We start from the raw sequence: 20,915 nt of genomic DNA on the forward strand, positions 1-20,915 counted from the left end.
TAAATATGATGATGATGATAGTTTTGTTAACTGCGATAACTACCAGGTTATTTTTTTCCAAATATTTATATTTGAATTTTAAACTCATAGGGTAGCTATGATTTTAGGTTAGTGCCTGTGTTTGTCTTTTTTTTTTTTTTACAAAAAATATAAAGGGCTTTCTTTTTATTTTGTGTAATGTAATACAGGCAAAATTATCTCTCAATAAATTTTTTAGGAATTTCACATGTTCCGAGTCCTTGCATAGTTAGTTACGCCAATGTCTGAGTCACAATCTTGATGATAGCCTTTTAAAAAATAGTTTTTGCTGAACCCACAGTTGTCGCGTCAGTCAGTCCACAATGCTTTTAGTTGGGCTTCTTTGACCTCCAATGGAATATGGATACACTTCAAAATGTTACGGTCTAACAGGTATTTCTGTAAGCAAAGGAAACTACATTGTTACTCCTCAAGGCATTTCCAGTGATGTAGGTTTACAGAAAAAGCCCAATCAAAATAGATCTCAATAGTGCCTGCATTTGTCTTATTCAGTGTTTTCTTTACTCTAGTACGTATCACTGTTTCTGCCGTAGTATGGGTTCAATACTATATTTTTAAGTGAATACATGATATTTAATAATTAAAATGTTGCCAGAATTAAATAAAATATAAAAACATGATTTTAAAATCTTCAACATTATATATTGATGTATTTGATAGCGCAACTTGGATAAGAGACAAATACAAGCAGCTGTGATCCTTTCCTCACATTTGCTTTCCCCGTACCTGCCATCACTGTTATGTGTTCACTGAGTTTTAGATTGGAAGAGCCTCTTCTTCTGAGAGTGGTCTATCAGTAACCTCAGAAGCACTTGCTAGCATTAGGACTATCTTACAAAAGGTGGATCAGAAACATTTAGCAGTGAAGTGTGACTTTGAAATTTGCTTTGAAAGAGAAGGAAGATGCAAGGGAAAGTGTTAAAGGTCTTTTTTAGGTTCAAAAGACTGAATTAAGTTTAACAATTTATTTTAAAATACATTTCTTGTCTGGTTTTTTAAATTATTTACAGAATTAAATCGACTTGTCCATCTACAAAGTGCTAAAAATGTGCCTTTGCTTTTACTCCTTGGAAGAAAAGTTATGACCAACCTAGATAGCATATTAAAAAGCAGAGACATCACTTTGCCAACAAAGGTCCATCTAGTTAAGGCTATAGTTTTTCCAGGCATCATGTATCGATGTGAGAGTTGGACTTTTAGAAAGCTGAGCACCAAAGAACTGATGATTTTCAACTGTGGTGTTGGAAAAGACTTTTGAGAGTCCCTTGGACTGCAAGGAGATCCAACCAGTCCATCCTAAAAGAGATCAGTCCTGGGTGTTCACTGGAAGGACTGATGTTGAAGCTGAAACTCCAATTCTTTGGCCACCTGATGTGAAGAGCTGACTCATTTGAAAAGACCCTGATACTGGGAAAGACTGAAGGTGGGAGGAGAAGGGGAGGACAGAGGATGAGAAGGTTGGATGGCATCACTGACTCAATGGACATCAGTTTGGTGGTGATGGACCACTTCAGTACTCTTGCCTTGAGAACCCTATGAACAGTATGAAAAGGCAAAAAGATAGGACATTGAAGGATGAACTCCGCAGGTCAGTAGGTGCCCTATATGCTCACCAATTCAATGGACATGGGTTTGGGTGGACTCCGGCAGTTGGTGATGGTCAGGGAGGTCTGGCGTGCTACAGTTCATGGGGTCGCCAAGAGTCAGACAGGACTGAGCGATGAACTGAACTGAAGGGAGGAGGCCTGGCCTGCTTCAGTCCATGGGGTCACAAAGAGTCGGACATGACTGAGCAACTGAACTGAACTGAACTGAAGTTGCATATTTAGCCAGTGAGTATGATTTCTGCCACTGATTATTATTATACTCCTTATTTGGTGAAATGAAGCTGAAACTAAGTCCCTTAGGCCAGAGCACTGGCCTGCAGTTAGGGTCTGTTCTGGCTTCTCTGAGGGGAAATCATGAAGCTCTGTGGTTAACATCCGGAAGGAAGGAGTACAGTGAATGAATGATGATCAAAGACTTTTATATCATTCAGTTCAGTTCAGTCGCTCAGTCTTGTCTGACTCTTTGCGACGCCATGGACTGCACCACGCTAGGTCTCCCTGTCCATCACCAATTCCTGGAGTTTACTCAAACTCATGTCTATTGAGTTGGTGACACCATTTAACCATCTCATCCTCTGTCGTCCCCTTCTTCTCCCGCCTTCAATCTTTTCCAGCATCAGGGTATTTTCAAATGAGTCAGCTCTTTGCATCAAGTGGCCAAAGTATTGGAGTTTCAGCTTCAACATCAGTCCTTCCAATGAACACTCAGGACTGATCTCCTTTAGGATGGACTGGTTGGATCTCCTTGCAGGCCACGGGACTCTCAAAAGTCTTCTCCAACACCACAGTTTAAATTTATCAATTCTTTGGTGCTCAGCTTTCTAAAAGTCCAACTCTTACATCCATACATGACTCATGGAAAAACCATAGCCTTAACTAGATGGACCTTTGTTGGCAAAGTGATATCTCTGCTTTTTAATATGCTGTCTAGGTTGGTCATAGCTTTTCTTCCAAGGAGTAAACATCTTTTAATTTCATGGCTGCAATCACCATCTGCAATGATTTTGGAGCCCCCCAAGAATAAAGTTTGCCACTGTTTCTACTGTTTCTCCATCTATTTGCCATGAAGTGATGGGACCAGATTCCATGATCTTAGTTTTCTGAATGTTGAGCTTTAAGCCAATTTTTACATCATTATCAGCCAATTTAATATTAATTTCTTAATTAGGATTTCAGTTATTTCTTCATGAGCTTCTTTTTTCTTTTTTTTCCTCTCCCCTCCCCCAACTTCTCTCTTTTTGTCTTTTTTCCTTCCTCTCTCCTTCTCTCCCTTCCTTCCTTTCTTCCTTCCTCCTTTAATTTCTTTCTTTTGAAATGTTTATTTGAATCAATCAACAAAAAGAAACTATCATTTTAAAGAAAATAGAGGCTCGGCATTTGAAGTTTCAGCTTTATTTGGGCAATTTATAACTGCCAATTTATTTTCATAGACTCCACTGCAGCTAAAAGTAAGTACTTATATAAATTATACTTGCTGCATTTTAGACATTATTCAGTGTATAATACCAAGGAACTAAAATTCAAGAGTCTACTTTAAAAACAAACAAACAAACCTCTATTTTGTTTACTTTTTTTTTTTTCTTCAAATGAATGAAAACTGAGTGGTATTGGCTTTTCTTGCAAAACAAAACATAATGTGAAGAAATTATCAAAGACAATGGTACCAAATTTACTAATGTTGGTCATGATTATGATTAAGCACATCAAAATAGGCATATAAGGAAAAAGTATCATATGTTCTGTTAAAATTGTCTTCCATAAATTCCCAGTTGTTTAGTTTTAAAGTGTAAATTTGGTTCAGAAACTGAAAGACAGTAGATTCTCTGTATATGCGCAGTTGTACCTAGATCTGTTAGATTAAAAAGAAAGAAACTGGAATTACAGCGGACATATGGAAGGCATAAATATTGATACTGTGTTGATAATTGTTTTATGCATCTATCTAATAAAGAATTAAAAATAAGTCTTTTCAGCCCGTTAAAATCAGTCTCAACCTGACTGAATGCTTGTTTTGGCTTTTTAAAGTGTGATGTTCTAGATGAATTTTTTAAGGATAGTTAGACAATTTGAATGTAGAAGGAAATGGCAACCCACTCCAGTATTCTTGCCTAGAGAATCCTGTGGACAGAGGAGCTTGTTGAGCCGTCTATGGAGTTGCACAGAATTGGACACGACTGAAGTGACTTAGCAGCAGCAGCAGCAGACAATCTGAAAGTATCATATTATGATTCCCTGGTGGCTCAGACGATAAAGCATCTGCCTGCCATGCGGCAGACTTGAGTTCGATCCCTGGGTTGGGAAGATCCTCTGGAGAAGGAAATGGCAACCCACTCCAGTATTCTTGCCTGGAGAATCCCATGGACAGAGGAGCCTGGTGGGCTATAGTCCACGGGGTCACAAAGAGTCAGACATGTCTGAGCGAGTTCACTTCACTTCACTTCACATGTATCAAACTTCAGATTTCATAGGACTTGAAAAATCTTAAATACTATACTGAGTTAATTCAAACTTATTATAATTGACTTCTAAAAGAAGTAACTTAGTTTCTTAACTAAGCATATGGTCTAGATAGATCTTTAGGCTCTTAAATGATTGCTTTTCTAGAGAACAGACTGACAGGAGCAGTGATCAATTTGCACTTTAAATTCATCATAATTTAAGGAGCCTTATCAGTGCAATGGAGAAGGAAATGGCAACCCACTCCAGTATTCTAGCCTGGAGAATCCCTTGGACGGAGGAGCCTGGGGGACTACAGTCCACGGGGTCGCAAAGAGTTGGACACGGCTGAGCGACTTCACGCATCAGTGCAACCAAGGGTGTTCCTACAGAAGTTGTTGTTCCTGCATTACCCCCTCCTCCTTTTCCTCTGTTTTCTTTATTTCTATACAGTGACATCACCATGCTTCCTATTCTTAAAATACAGCCATTTAGACCTTTAAAAATCACATGAACTACTTCTCCAAACCTTTCCATGTATCAGTCAGTTCAGGCGCTCAGTTGTGTCCGACTCTTTGCGACCCCATGAATCACAGCACGCCAGGCCTCCCTGTCCATCACCAACTCCCGGAGTTTACTCAAACTCATGTCCATCAAGTTGGTGATGCCATCCAGCCATCTCATCCTCTGTTGTCCCCTTCTCCTCCTGCCCCCAATCCCTCCAGAATCAGAGTCTTTTGCAATGAGTCAACTCTTCACATAAGGTGGCCAAAGTACTGGAGTTTCAGCATCAATCCTTCCAATAAACACCCAGGACCGATCTCCTTTAGGATGAACTGGTTGGATCTCCTTGTAGTCCAAGGGACTCTCAAGAGTTTTCCAACACCACAGTTCAAAAGCATCAGTTCTTTGGTGCTCAGCCTTCTTCACAGTTCAACTCTCACATCCATACATGACCACTGGAAAAACCATAGCCTTGACTAGATGAACCTTTGTTGGCAAAGTAATGGCTCTGCTTTTGAATATGCTATCTAGGTTGTCATAACTTTCCTTCCAAGGAGTAAGTGTCTTTTAATTTCATGGCTGCAATCACCATCTGCAGTGATTTTGGAGCCCCTAAAATAAAGTCTGACACTGTTTCCACTGTTTCCCCATCTATTTCCCATGAATTGATGGGACCAGATGCCATGATCTTAGTTTTCTGAATGTTGAGCTTTCCATGTATATATTTTGTCTATTTCTTACCCTCAACGAAAAAAAAAAAAAAATAAATGACCTAAAATCATCATTATAGCAAAGGATAAGTTCTGTTCTCTTACCTCATTTGAAATGAAGTCACTTAGAACCTGAAGTATAGATATAATGAGGTAGAGTGCACATTAACATAAAATTGTATTACAATAAAGAGAAAATGGACATAATGAGGGCTTTCCTAGTAGTCAGCTGGTAACCTGCAATGCAGGAGACCATGATTCGATTCCTGGGTCAGGAAGATCTACTGAAGAAGGGATAGGCTACCCACTCCAGTATTGTTGGGCTTCCCTAGTGGCTCACTACCAAAATCCTCAGGGCTAATCATTTTTAGAAAGGTTTAATACTACAATTAATTTAAGGAGGCCCATGAAAAAAATATTGCCTGTTTTTCAGTCTCAAGTATATGATTTAGTAATAAAAATTCCAATGCAGACACATGGACATTATCAGAATGTTAATAAGATGAAAATAAGGACATGCCATAAATAAAACACATACCATAAAATTCCGCTGGTAATGAATGTTCTCTTTGTTAAAGTCGATCACATAACCATTGAAGGACCAAACAAATGTCAGATCCAGGGCAGGATCAAAGGAAGCGGCACACTGCATGGTGGCATTTTCTCCAACAGTGATATCAGCGTTAATCGGGGCCAATATAATTCGTGTGGGATCTAAATATTTTTAAATAGAGGAGTAAAGCACATTTCAAAATATTAGGAGACACCATATTATCTGGTATATTACAAAATAAAAATCAATATAATTGAATTCCCTGGGCAAAGGAGTAAGATGTCTACTAATCAAATTCCAGGGACAGTTTCATCAAGCAAGAGATTTGCCCAGAAGGCTTTTGAAGTGGAAGCATCAATACATGAGTTGTCTCATAAGCTTGGTACAGAATCACATGTCTTATGGCACATTAGAAACTAAGCATTGTTAAACTTTAAAAAAAAATGTAAAATTAATCAAATGTTTTCTTACCTGTGATAACAAGAGTCCCAGTGCTATTAGCCTTCCCTTTATTATTTTCCACAAAGCATGTATAGACACCTCCATCACTCCTTGTAATGTTATTGATTTCTAAGCTACCATCTTCCCAAATGAGTATTCTATGAAATGAAAAAAATACATACTTCACAAAATTAATTTAATGAAATATGCCATTATTCTATGTACTAGATTAAAAACACTAACATCTTTGTATCATTAACATTTTATATAAATTGCTTGACAGAGACTTTTAAAAGATGAAACATTCTGCCTTTGTATAGAACATTCTTCCAACATCAAATTGTTTTGGGAAGCAATCTTTTTTTCTTGGACTATCACAGTAATCCTATCTTCCTGCTGCCATCCTTGTCTCTCCACAGTCTCCTTTCCCACATGTCAGCCAGACATGAAGATATATGTCATATAACTAGTATCATATCACTCTCTGGCTCACTGATGTCACTCCACAGCTCAGGACCCTCCAGTGACTTTTCCACCTTATGCGTAGTAAGGGCCACAGTCCTCAGATTGTCCTTTCAGGCCCAGTACAATTTCACAGTTCATTTCCTACATTCTTCAGGGTTTTCCCCAGTGGCACCTTCAGGAAAGCTTTGCCTGATAACTCCAGATATTACGACATGCACACAGGCACACATGCTCTGCTACTGTCCCGGCATTCCTCATGCTATCCTTGTTCCCAGAATTTTTCTTCCTAATACATATTTCATCAGAAAAGTACTTCAGTTTTACTTATTTATCGATCTTTGCATTAGATGTCAGTAATTTTTATCTGTTTTGTTTTTAGCCCTGTGTCCAACTAGTTAACATATCGATTAACATATATATTCATTAAGAAAAAACAAAACAAAAAATACTATTTTCCAGAAACTCCTTAAGGAGGGAGACATGGAACAATGAAGAGGCACTCAAATAAGCTGATTTTGAATATATGAACTACATGGAGTCTGACTGAAGCAGTGGCTGTTTACACACCACTGTAAATGATTTTTAAACCACTGTGAGATAGACTTAGACAAGTCACAAGCCTGAAACATATGAGTCCAGATCTTCCAGGAAAGTGACCTCAGAACTTCAGACTTGAAAGTTAGAACAGACTGTTATTTCCACAGTTACAGAGAAATACAAACATATTTTATTTTTAGAAACTTTCAAACAAAGATATTGTAAAATATCCCTTGGTGAAAGCTTGTATATAAATTACTACTTAGGAAAGTCTTCTATGAATGTAAACTAAATCTTTCATACTAATAGAACTTAAATCTGTTCCCTCTGCCTGTCTGCCTCTTCCTTAGAGCCAGGAGACCAAAAACTCATTTCTTATAACTTTTACATCTAATTCATATGATATTAATATCACATATATTATGATATATCATACATGATTTATATTACATATATTAATACTTTGGTTATTATTATATAACTTTATTATATAATGTTTGCACTTAGAGTCATTATTGGATTATCTGACCCTGGATTTTTACATTATTTTATAAAGCTTTAAAATTGTTTTCCATTATGGTTTATTACAGGATATTGACTATTCTGTGCTTTACAGTAGGACCTTATTGTTTATCCAGTCTGTATATAAGAGTTTGCATCTACTAATCCCAAACTCCCAACCCATCCCTCCTCCAACCTCCTCCTCCTTGGCAACAAGTCTCTTCTCTGTACCTGTGAGTCTGTTTCTGTTTTGTAAGTAAGTTCATTCGTGTCATATTTTAGATTTCATATACAAGTGAAATATATGTCTTATTTTTAGAAAATATGATATAGATAAACAGTCACAGAAGCCAGGAACCACATGGTCTTTAATAAATTAGTCACTTGTTGCCAAAATTATCTCAGTATAATCCATGAAGCATGGTTCTGAGAAATCCATGGTTGCAGAGGCCTATGACATGAGTCCTCATAGGAATCAGAGCAAGATTTTCTTCATTAAGGAGAGAGAGCTAACGGTGCAGCCAATAGGGAACGTCATGCCCCAGGCTGTTGTAGTAGTGAATACCTGAGAACGGAACTACCTTTAGATTACGGTCTGTATCATTCTTCGTCTGACTGCTAAAGTTTCAATGCTATATTGCACAAGCTGACTTTTCCTTTAACACTAATTCTTCAGGTATTATTTTGTTAAAGTCTTAATAACTCTTAGTCAAACATATTAACTATAAAAGTTAATGTGTTCTGGGAAACAGCTGCTGTCCCTGCCTACCCCTTCCCACTCCATTTCTGTCGTATACACAGTCATACCTGCGATTATCCTAACAAGAGAAATACGTTCATTTCATATCAACATGGCACAAGTTCAAAGTTCTAGCTTAGAGATTATTTGAGATATTTTCAGAAGGTTACTTAAACCTTTCCAGGCTTTTCTGCTGCTGCTGCTAAGTCGCTTCAGTCGTGTCCGACTCTGTGCGACCCCATAGACGGCAGCCCATCAGGCTCCACTATCCCTGGGATTCTCCAGGCAAGAATACTGGAGTGGGTTGCCATTTCCTTCTCCAATGCGTGAAAGTGAAGTTGCTCAGTCATGTCTGACTCTTCTCGACCCCATGGACTGCAGCCCACCAGGCTCCTCTGTCCATGGGACTTTCCAGGCAAGAGTATTGGAGTGGGGTGCCATTGCCTTCTCCTTCCAGGCTTTAGATATATAAAAATAGAGATGATAGCATCCATCTTACATTCTTTATTGGATTATTATAAGAAGATTTATATTTTACATTTTGCCAGAATATTTTTTAAAGCAAAGGCTACTTTTCCCCTCCCTCATTTAAGCCTCTAGACAGATTTCCATTACTCGTAGATGAAGCCAAGTACCTCAGCACAAAAAACATTGCTGATCATCTGGCTTACTATGTGTCATCCCTTAACACTCTTCATTTTCCTCTAAAGACAGCCGCACTGATTTTAGTTTTTACAGTCTTTATATGTCCTCTGCCCTCTGCCTTAGGGCCTTTGCACATACTACACTCCCCTGAATGAGATATTTCTTGCTCCTCAACCTTCATATCCCACTTCTTTTATTTCCCAACGTGACTTGCTTCTCCCCGTAATTTAGTACTCAATATAATCATAACTTCTTCTGGGAAACTTATAAAAACCATTCAGTTTGGCTTTTATGCAAATAATCTATGCAAGCTATATGCTTTGTTTTATCCCAAAGCCTCTAAAATACTGATAGGTAGTTAGGAAGATTAGAAGTTCCTGTTCACTTTGGAAGATGGGAAGAGGTGACTTGTACTTTGAAATCACCTTTTATTTCCCTACTGAAATGTTTAATAGACTAATCACATAAAATTAAATCAAATATGAATGGCTATAGATGTGCTTGTTAGGTACAAATTAGATTCTGTTCTATTTCTCATTGTTAATTACTTTGAAGCCTTGGGCAATTTATCACAAATCTCTGGGCCTCACTTTTAAAATATCCTTATAAATTGTAGATGTTTAAATGTTTATAATAGATAGGGACAGTGATGGGTAAGTATTTTGGTTTACCTTAGAACTGTGATATCATCTGTGGAAAAAAGTTAGAACAAAAATATTTACCTTATGAATGTGAAAACAGGTTCTTTACAAAGTAAGCTTTTCCGAATACTGAACTGCATTCTGGACTAACCTGCTGCTATTGACAAGCCGCTCTGTGCCTTTACTCCATAAAAATGTTGGTTTGGGTGCAGCTTTGGGTTTGCATTCAATTATAACCCGTCCTCCTTTAGCAGCCAGGATCTTTTTCTTCATAGGATTCATTTCAAAAGTTGGAGCCAAAGCTAAAAAGAAAGAACTAGTTATTTTCTTTTTTTACTAAAAAGAAAAAAATTCTTCTATACTATAGTACTTTTTATTTCCTTTTGATTAATAATCAATAGAAAGGACTGTTGCTGTTGGTCATTGTGTCTGATTTTTGTGACCCCATGGACTGTAGCCCACCGGGATTCTCTATCCATGGGGTTTCCCAGGCAAGAATACTGGAGTGGGTTGCCATTTCCTTCTTCAGGGGATCTTCCCAACCCAGGGATCAAACCTGGGTCTCCTGCATTGGCAGGTGGATTCTTTACCGCTGAGCCACTTGGGAAGCCAGAGAGGATTAATCTCACCAAATATTATCCACTATGACCAACAGACATTCCATACATAACACTAGTAGTTTTCCTTTGCTTTAATAACTTCACTAAGGTATATTTTATTTATCAAATCTTGCCCATTTTAAATATGCAATTCTTGGTGATAACTGGATTATTATAAATTGTAGTTGCAGTCAAATGCTCTATAATTTTTAAGGTAACGTCTAATTCAATTTTCTTGACTCAATTTCACAAGGGAAGTTAAGTGAAGGGCTGGAGGAAATGGACCACCATTATTAATGCTGACACATATTTAGAATTAGTATTCTTTAAACACACTTTGAACAGTCTCTTGTTTACAAGTGAGAAAACTAATATCTATTAAGATTTTGTAACCTGTCAAAGGTGCAACAGGCAGAGGGTTATCAGATGGGAGTTAGATTTGAATCTAGTTCCATCTGATTCATAAGCATTCTCTTTTCAGTAAACTGTAAGACTCCTCCTTCATTATACAAACATTTATTGAGCACCAACTATGTTGCAGACACTATGAGATGCCTTAATAAACAGAAACCCCTGCATTTAAGACCAACCTACAAACAGCTATGGGAATGATGTTTTCAATTAACTGAGGAATACATGATACATCTCCTTACCTAAAAGTAAAGAACAATAATTATGAAAACAGCTTAGATCCTAAAATCACTTACTTAATGATATATCACTTTCTTTAGTGTCTCCACATCTAGCTCATTTCTCAATCTCTTCATCTTCCCCCAGACTCTGGGGGAATTCCTTCTATTTCCACATATTCCAGTGATCTGTAACTGTCCTTTCTACAGCTTTTTCTGAGTCTAAGTATATCTTTATCCAGGTCTTGGTGCTTCATCATCTAGTTCCATGATTCTCAAATTTTATCTGAGCATCAGAACCATCGAAGGATCTCAGTAAAACTGCTGTTGAGATCTCAGTAGGTCTGGGGTGAACCTGAAATTCAGCACTTCTAGGAAGTGAGGAACGTACTCTGAGGAACACATTTCTTATGGAAAAGATTTAGGTTATTCCATTGTTCTTCTAGTTTGTGTTTTATAATTGGCAATAAATATATAAGTAAACAACCAACTTGTGTTGTATACCTAACACAGCATGTGGTACTCTGTCTGCTGCTGCTGCTGCTGCTAAATTGCTTCAGTCATGTCCGACTCTGTGCGACCCCATAGATGGCAGCCCATCAGGCTCCACCATCCCTGGGATCCTCCAGGCAAGAACACTGGAATGGGTTGCCATTTCCTTCTCCGATGCATGAAAGCAAAAAGTGAAAGTGAAGTCGCTCAGTCATGTCTGACTCTTAGCGACCCCATGGACTGCAGCCTACCAGGCTCCTCCGTCCATGGATTTTCCAGGCAAGAGTACTGGAGTGGGGTGCCATTGCCTTCTTTGGGTACTCTGTCTAGGTTCAATAAATATTATGGGTAACATATTGTTTGTAAAATGAGAGAAAATGTAATAGAATTATATTTAAAAAGCCTAAATTCATCTATAAAATGAGAATTTTTCTTGAATCAGTTTACTTTTAATAAAATAGTTGCTTTTGTCCAGTCATTAGAATGACTTCATGCTTATGTAATATTTGAATTTCTAGTGACAGAATCTAGACTATGTTCATATATATGTGTATACACACACACATATATATATACATAGGTATGTATGTGTATTCTCTTTGCTCTTTATTGAGCTTATTATAGACTAATATATGGTACAGCAAAAGTACTCAATAATCCTTTCGTAGATAAATAAAAGTTAACTAAATAACTCAAGAAAGAAGAACGAGAAACACCATTTCTACAGGCAATAAACAAAAAAATATATTGAAACAAATATAAAGATGCCCAGGAATTTATCTCAATCTCAAAATGCTCAGTTTGCTTAATTACTACATTAATAGACATTCAATGATTGGAAGGTTTTTGGCTTGAAGACAAAGAGATCTTACAATCTGAACTGTTGTATTTTCTTATCATTTTATAATGTATAACAATTATGGTCACCCAAAGCTGGTGCTCTGGGAAAACCCAGAGGGATAGGATAGAGAGCGAGGTTGGAGAGGGGCTCAGGATGGAGGGTAGACATGTATGCCAATTTATGTTTATGTGTTGCAAAAACCATCATAGTATTGTAAAGTAATTATCCTCTGATTAAAAAAATGATAAACTGATTTTTTTTAAAAGGAGAAATTACAACAGAAAACAAAAGAGTTTACATTTGGGAAATAATTGAAACTCACCTCATATCTTCTCTAAAAGTCAAATGATTTCTTTGTACTTTTCACCAAAGTGATACAGTATGAAGCCTAAGCCTAAACATCTGCTTAATACCCAAAGAAGCTAGATTGAAGATATTAGCAATGAATTTTGACTTTAAGGGGAAGAAATGGAATATGATCCTTAAAATTTAAGAAGAATCAGGGAAAGTTAAAATTAAGAAGGCCTCAACTCTTTTAAAAGATAGTTTTATTTAATACTTTCTTATTATTATTTCACTGCCTTTCACATTCTTTTAGTGTCACTCAATTTGTAGTGGTACAACTGTTTTAAAGAACTAACCTTTGGTGTAGCAAAAATCAAATAGGCTGCACTGAGTTATTGCTTTGCTGCTGCTGCTGCTGCTGCTGCTAAGTCGCTTTAGTCGTGTCTGACTCTGTGCGACCCCACAGATGGCAGCCCACCAGGCTCCCCCATCCCTGGGATTCTCCAGGCAAGAACACTGGAGTGGGTTGCCATTTCCTTCTCTAATGCATGAAAGTGAAAACTGAAAGTGAAGTCGCTCAGCTGTGTCCGACTCTTAGCGACCTCATGGACTGCAGCCTGCCAGTCTCCTCCGTCCATGGGATTTACCAGGCAAGAGTACTGGAGTGGGGTGCCATTGCCTTCTCCAGAGTTATTGCTTTATCTTTTCAGTGATCATATCCAGAAGAGGAAGCCTGCCCATCTGGATTAATTACTTGAAATATAACTAAACTCAATGATAGCCACTTCAAGTAGTATGAAAAAGGCATGATATAGTAAGGTGTTATTTAAGGTAATTGTAATGAAAATAAGAATGTAAAAAAACTCAGAAAGATTTATAGGGTAAAAATGAGAAATTCAATAGATGTAATAGGGGAGAAGGATGTAATGGATTGTTTCATTATTTATTTATTTATTTATTTTTTTACTACCTTGTTTCTTTTTTTTTTTTAATTTTATTTTATTTTTAAACTTTACGGTTTCATTTTTTAGAACAGTAAACATTTCAAGAGGAAAAGGTGTGGATGAATAAGAAATAATGACTTTAATTTCAGACATGCTAAGTTTTGGATATCTATGAATTTACCCAGATGACCATTTCTGCTAAGAAATTTTTCATACTGAGATAGAAGCTGAGGATAAAACTCTGACCCAGAGATATACTTTAAGGGGTCATTGATAGTTAATGGGAGAAGAAGATATCATCCAGGATAATTTTAATTTCAAAATAATAATAATTCAGGAATAATATTATAGAATATGTGAAAGAATGAGAAAGAAAATGGAATGCAGCCAGAGGAATGGAACTCTGGAAGAGAGCAAGATTTTCAACTGAGCAAAGGAAGGGATGAAAAGGAGAAAATGAAGTGATCAAGAAGAAATAATATAGGAAGTATCAGCACTGAGTCACTAAACACAAACGAGAGGAGAATTCAAGAGGAAAACATGCCCAGAAAGAGAGGCATCTTGAGAGATATGCACATACAGATTTACACACTCACACACACACATACACACACAAAGAGAAGGGATGTGTCTTGAGTACAGAGGTAAAGGGATTATTTTTGGACGAGAGGAGGTATACATCATCCTCTGGATAAAGAGTATCTAAAGGATAAGTGTAGTAAAGATTCAGATAGTTTTGAATGAGGGATAGGAAGTTGAAACATTTTATCTCCATGATTTTCAATTTTCATGAAGAAGAAACTCAGTGTGGGATAAAGGGACTGAGGAATGTGCTGAAGGTTTTAAACAGCAACTGTAGGATATGAAACCCAGGGACTGATAAAGCTACTGAGTGCCAAAGACTCTCCAAGGCTGCCTCACAGGCACTGAGGGAGCAGCTGTACTATGTGATGTTCTGGCAGTGTTTAGTTGCCCAGACATAGGAGAAAGCAAGACTTGTAAAAATTGACATGTGTAAAGTTTGCTTTACCATTAAAAACATTTTAAAAACCTTTATACTCTACATTGCTTCCAATTTATTTACTATTCTTCAATGAAAGGAAAATAATACCATTCTAATACAAACCACATTTTAGAAATGCTTAACTTCTAATTCAAGAAACTGTTAATTCAAGAAAGTAATATGAAATTAAGTATAATCTAGATAACCCAAGATACTTTTTAATGTGTTGCTTTCTTGCTGATTGTTGACAGAAACAGAAAGTGATACTGACCCAGGATCTTCAACTCGGCATTTGCGTAAATTGCTCCATGTGTGTTTTCAGCTATGCACTGGTACATGCCAGCGTTTTCAAAGGTCACGTCATACAGCCTCAGTTCCCCTCTATGGTACTGGAAAGAACACAAAGTAAAACACGTCTCCTTGAAAAACTTTAACAGAAATGCTTTCATTTGGGTTTGGGCTTGGTTGTCTTCCATTTTAAGTACATTATTTTTCCCCCACTGTTAATTAAGTCGAGTGGAGTGGGGTTTTCATGGTATGGGGAAGTAAAACCCACTTACCAAGCCCAGTGGCTCTTGTTCTATTCATCCTACAGAGCAGAGAGTCCACCTTTTTCCCTCTCGGCCCAGCTGAGAGATTACAGTGGGAAGGTAGAGAAGGACCCCACTGCTGCTACTTGTCCCCAGGGCTAAAGGTAGGACCTTCACTCTTACCTCTGTTTCTGTGGGGTCAGGGAAACAGTGGTAAGAAAAAGAGGACAATATCAGGTAGTGGAGATGGATGCAAAGGAAGAAGGGGGAAGTGGAACAAAGGAGACAATAAGGAGAGAGAAAGAGAAGGTAGACATAAGATTATAGAAAACTGTTTAAGCTGAAAAAAGACACTTTATGTTCACTTTTTTTTTTTTTTAAGGAAACTTTTATATTTCAGGGCCTACATGCCACTAGTTTTTCCCGGGATTATAGGAAATGTTACCTGAACATAGGCTCAAGAACTGCAAAGCGCTTGAACACACATACCGAATATCCATTCTTCAGCCATCGGATGGTAGGAATGGGCTTCCCCGTGGCCACACAAGGCCAGTAGAGATCACTGCCTATATCCACTTCTGTGTCATTGATGTGTTCCACCCACTCAGGAAATGCTAAAAAGTATAGGACATTGTAAATGCAAATGCAAGTCTCAGCATTCATCATCAACTCAAGAAGACAAATATTATAGTTTTGACTTTCTTCTGGAGAATACATCAGATACTCTCTGAGTCTTAGAATCAATGATAGAATCATTGAAGTTGTATATAGGTCTGTAGGTAAACTTTACATTATTAGAGACAAGGTAATTCTAATTCAACTTATAATTGTTTTTCTATTTGTGAAGCATGGTTTGTTGGAAAGCTGATTCATAAATAACACTAAAATAACTGATCTGTTTCTTATAAATCTTTCAAACTGATATTTAAGGTTTGAAAGAATTATGTTTCAATTTATTGTGTAAGAGGGATAGAGTCCAGTGCACAAGTGGAGGTGTTGTTCTCAGAGAATAGCTGACTCTAGAGTAAAAAGAGATAAGGGTGGAGACGCAAGTGTTAGTAGAAACAGAACAGAAGTTTGTGAGAGTTCTAATTTAATTACTACCGTTTTCTCTGTAAAATAGGAAGCCAAGTTATTAGCTGAGAGGAAGGTCGAAGAAGGAATTACTGTGGGTTTAATGGAAACCGTGAAGGCATGATATGGTCATCTAATAAAATGAGAGAGTGAGTAAATCTGGAGAAAAATAGTCCAGTTGCCAAGCAACATTAAGGGCCTATTTAAAGTTAGTGATGCAGTGATGTTTAACTAGACATAGGCTAATCAATTTGGTAGTGCTCATTTCAAGTCATATTCAAGTTCCTTGGTTCTGACACTAAGGCAGAGAGCCAGAGTTTTCCAATATTACTCTTTGCCAAAGTAGCAAGACAAAGTGGAGAGAGATGAGTGAGCTAAGTCGGTGTGCAGGGAAATGATAATGATTGAACCCAGGTTTAGGAAAGAGATGGCCAAGTTAGGGAAAGTGAGAGGAAGTTAAAACAGAGTAAGACTAACTGATTATAGTTGCTGGTAGATTAAAAGGATTGTAGGAATCTGGGTATTGAAGCTTGAAAGGTGGTGATCAGAGTTTAAATACCTAAACTTGAGATTGTAAAGGGATTGCACTTTTGGTAACAATAAGGTCTGAACCCTCAGCCTTAGGAGTGGATTGCTGAGCAAGATTGTAGAACAAGATCATTGGAAGAGAGGAGTTCAAAGGAAGTGAGACACAAGACCATTAGAAAAATTATTATAGTCCACATGATTTTATGTCACCAAGAATGAAGTCATGAAAAGACTTGTAGTGGTGATAGTTGTTAATAATGAAAATCTTAGAACAATGGGTTGGGAAGGTAACCTGACATAAGATTATAAACTAGATAATTAAAGGAAAAGAAAGATAGTCTAGCAATGGCAATAAAGAGCAAGGAGGACAAGTGTACAAGTCACACCTGGGGATGAGGGTTGTGAAAGAAAATTCAGCCACTGCTTGCGTGGTCTGCAGTAGAAACAGTGTCAGTTACAGCAAAGACTAAAGGGAATGTGAATAAAATAAATAAATAAATAAATAAACAGGCAATAAATAAATAAAGGGAATGTGCAAAGTTACGGATATAGGGGATTCTGATAATAATGGACTATGTGTTCTAGAGGCTCACTCATCTCTCTCCACTTTGTCTTGCTACTTTGGCAAAGAGTAATATTGGAAAACTCTGGCTCTCTGCCTTAGTGTCAGAACCAAGGAACTTGAATATGACTTGAAATGAGCACTACCAAATTGATTAGCCTATGTCTAGTTAAACATCACTGCATCACTAACTTTAAATAGGCCCTTAATGTTGCTTGGCAACTGGACTATTTTTCTCCAGATTTACTCACTCTCTCATTTTATTAGATGACCATAAGGACGTCAGAAGTTAGGAATGAAAAGAATATAGAGTCTGAGTAGGAAAGGTGCAAAGCCATGTGGGTATGAAAGTGTAGCCCATAAGACGGCCCTGGAGTCCAAGGGCTTCTTAAGGCAAATGAAATGCACAAGGTGAAAGTTACATTAATCCTAAACCTAGTGGACGTTCTGAGATGGTGGTGATGAGGCTGCATGTGCTGGGTCGTTGGAGATGCTTACTTCATTCCTATATAGACAGAGGCCTGGGGTCTAAGGGTAGGAGGTAAGGGTTCGTCCTGACACTGCCACAGTACCCTTTAGTCTACTGGTATTCCAGTTCAGCTCAGGCATCATCTCTAGTTTTTCCTATCATCCATCCTTTGATGAGACTAAGGTACCCCTTTATCAAATGCTTTATCAATATCATATGTAATCCCCATATTGTACTCACAATTTTCTTTATAATTATATACATTAGGGGTATATATTTATTTGACTGTGTATGACTATATAAATTTGGAGGTTTTTCATATAGTATGACTAGAGTATGAACCCCTCAAGGACAAAATATTTCCTATATTTAACTGTCCTGGCTCCTGCTGTGTCTGCCTCTGAGGACGCACTCTGTACATTCATCCTTTCAGTGAATGACCTTATCAAAGACTTAGATGTTTATTCAGGTGTGACCTGCAAATTTCACATTGGAGAACATTGTAGGGAGGATTTCAGTATGCAAAGTTTTAAGCATTGACTGAGAAACTATATTCTCTCCTCCCAAATAAAGCTTATTTCAATTAAATACTTGTATCAAAAAGTTGTATCAAAGAAAAACTTTCCTTAGACCAATAATTCTCTAAGAGTGGCTCCTGGACAAGTAGCATCAACATCTCCTAAGAATTTTTTATAAATACAAATTCTCACACCCCAAATAGACCTTCTAACTCAGAAACTCTTGAGTATGAGAACCAGCAATTTGTGTCTTTAAATAAGCCCTCCAGATGATTTTAAAACATGGTAAAGTTTGTGAATCACTGGCTTAAACTATGTCATAATGCATAGGTGTTTCTACAAATAAAAAAGAGCCTGAAGAAAGTCAACAAGCCATATGAATTGTATTTTCTCAAAATTATCAAGAACACTACTATTGATCCATTCATGTTCCTGTAATACCAGTGGCATAAATTCCTAACTTGTCTACTCGTTTTTGTGACTTAGTTGGACATAAAGATAAATATTTTATTGTTTTTCACAATGTAATACACATTACTGTTTTTAAGGTTAATCATTTTATGCTAAGTTTTCAAGTTAGAAAATGGTTTTAAATAAGATATTGATTACATGTGTGGAAAATTAAAACAATGTATCTACCTTGAACATAAATTCTTGCCTGGTGTTTATCCTTTCCTCTATTGTTCTCAGCCTCGCATTCATATATGCCTTCATCTTCTAGCTGAATATTGAAGATCTTGAGGACAGCTCCAGAGGTGCTGATCTCAGCTGTGCTTGGCATTGGTTCTAGGACTTTTCGCCATCGGATATCAGGAACAGGACTTAAATAGAAGATAACAAGAGCTAATAGTCCACAACACTTAAAAGTCAATTTACTCTATGTTTATAGATAAACATTTTTAACATTTATTTCCTAACAATATAAGATTTAAACTTTATATACATTAATGAAAACTGTGAGCATACTTACTTGCCAAGTGCAAAACACTCTAAAGTCACGTTTTGGCCCATCAATGCATATACATCCTTGAACTGAACTACAATATCAGCAGGATATGGTTTTGTTGTTCCTAATTTAAGAAAAACCAAAATTAGCAAGCAGAGCAGAAAGGCTAAATACACTGCTTAGAATCATAACATGAGTGTGTGCTTTATACTGTAGAACACTTGAAAGACAAATAGATACACAAAGACCTGAAATATAAACCAAATCAATAGTAAATGCTCTAAAAAAGTGGTGGCCAAGGAGGATTGTTGGAAATATATAAGAGCTGAGGGAATCTCAGGCAAAGAGGACATTTGAACCAGACCAGTTCAAGTTGAGGAAATCGCATATTTTGACACAACTTCAGGAGTGTGCAGGCAATTATAAAAGGTCTAGGAATCAAAATGATATTGAAGTATATGTAGTTGAAGATGAACTTGAATCTACAATATAGAAGGTTTGAAACTGATATTAAAGATTTTGAGATTAATTTCCTCAATGGTTAGCTATTAATAGGATTTGTTAAGAGACTAAATATGAATTTTACCTTTGGTTTAAGTAGATTTGTTGGCAGTTTTAAGGGAAGGAATATGGAGAAGAAAAATATAGCAGAGAGTCAGAGTTCTAAGTGAGGGCCTGAACAAGGGCAGAGTCACAGTGGGAGCAGAAAGGAAAACACAGATCCAAGTTGTGTTTTAGAACCAGAATCAAAAGAACTGCCCCTTGGATCAATGTTTTCCCAAGATACAGATCAAAAATCCAATTCAAATATAAATTTATTTATTTTAATTGGAGGTTAATTACTTTACAATATTGTATTGGTAAAAATAAATTAATTAATAAAATCCAATTCATTAAAATCACTTGGGATACTCATTGAAACTATAGATTCCTGGATCACATCCTGGGTCTGCTGAATCATTATCTTTGGGTTCCACATTTTCCTCAAACTTTCCAAGTGCTTATGTCCTAAATGAAAACTGCTGTGTTCACTGTCCTCAGGATGTCAGTGGAAAGGAGTTGACGATTAAAATTCTCTCCTGAGTTACCGGTGAGAAATATGATAGTATTATTCAATGAGATGAAGAACACCAGAAGAGGAGGTTTAGAGAGCAGATGAAAGATATGTTTGGAATATTTCAAATTTAACACTCTTGAGAAGCTTCTGTGTGTCAAGCCCAGGATGTAGGTAGGATTAGGGAAAAGTTTTGGAGAAGTGAATCTGGAGTCAGCACATAGAGCTTCTAGTGAAATAAAGGTATAAATGAATGAGACTATCTAGAAAAAGATTGGAAAGAAATATGAGAATGAGGATGATCTGATGAAGGATACTGCATAGAGGTTGTCACTGAGGCAGCTGGGAAATAAGCAGAGGAAGAAATAGTCAAAAAATAGGAAAAGAAAGGAGATTTCAAGAGAGCCAGAAGAGATCAACAAGGGTCAAATTTCATACAGAATCAGATCTGAAAATGTCTTTTGGATTTAGCAAATAAGAAGTGGTTTTGATTACTCAAGACTGTTTGCATTGAATACAAAAGAATATGCAGAGGGAAACAAATGGAGGAGAATTTAAAGACTCAGAAAAGAAAGAGTGATGCAATGACATCCTTAAATGAAACAAATGGAATGTGAATCAGA

General features: G+C 37.0%; 1 protein-coding gene across 4 annotated transcripts in view; it reads right to left on the reverse strand.

Moving 5' to 3' along the window:
- Positions 1–20,915, reverse strand: part of CNTN1 (contactin 1) — a 404,757-nt gene that overhangs the window by 140,985 nt on the left and 242,857 nt on the right. For all 4 annotated transcript variants that reach the window (XM_070789265.1, XM_019960785.2, XM_070789264.1 and 1 more), the window contains 7 exons: positions 19,263–19,362; positions 18,932–19,113; positions 15,631–15,755; positions 14,883–15,000; positions 9,970–10,120; positions 6,321–6,448; positions 5,835–6,010 (listed from right to left, as the gene is read on the reverse strand). In XM_070789265.1, the coding sequence (XP_070645366.1) occupies positions 5,835–6,010; positions 6,321–6,448; positions 9,970–10,120; positions 14,883–15,000; positions 15,631–15,755; positions 18,932–19,113; positions 19,263–19,362 (980 nt within the window). The remainder of the gene's footprint in view (positions 1–5,834; positions 6,011–6,320; positions 6,449–9,969; positions 10,121–14,882; positions 15,001–15,630; positions 15,756–18,931; positions 19,114–19,262; positions 19,363–20,915) is intronic.

This window comes from Bos indicus, chromosome 5, assembly GCF_029378745.1.
Source record: "Bos indicus isolate NIAB-ARS_2022 breed Sahiwal x Tharparkar chromosome 5, NIAB-ARS_B.indTharparkar_mat_pri_1.0, whole genome shotgun sequence".
Taxonomy (NCBI): Eukaryota; Metazoa; Chordata; class Mammalia; order Artiodactyla; family Bovidae; genus Bos; species Bos indicus.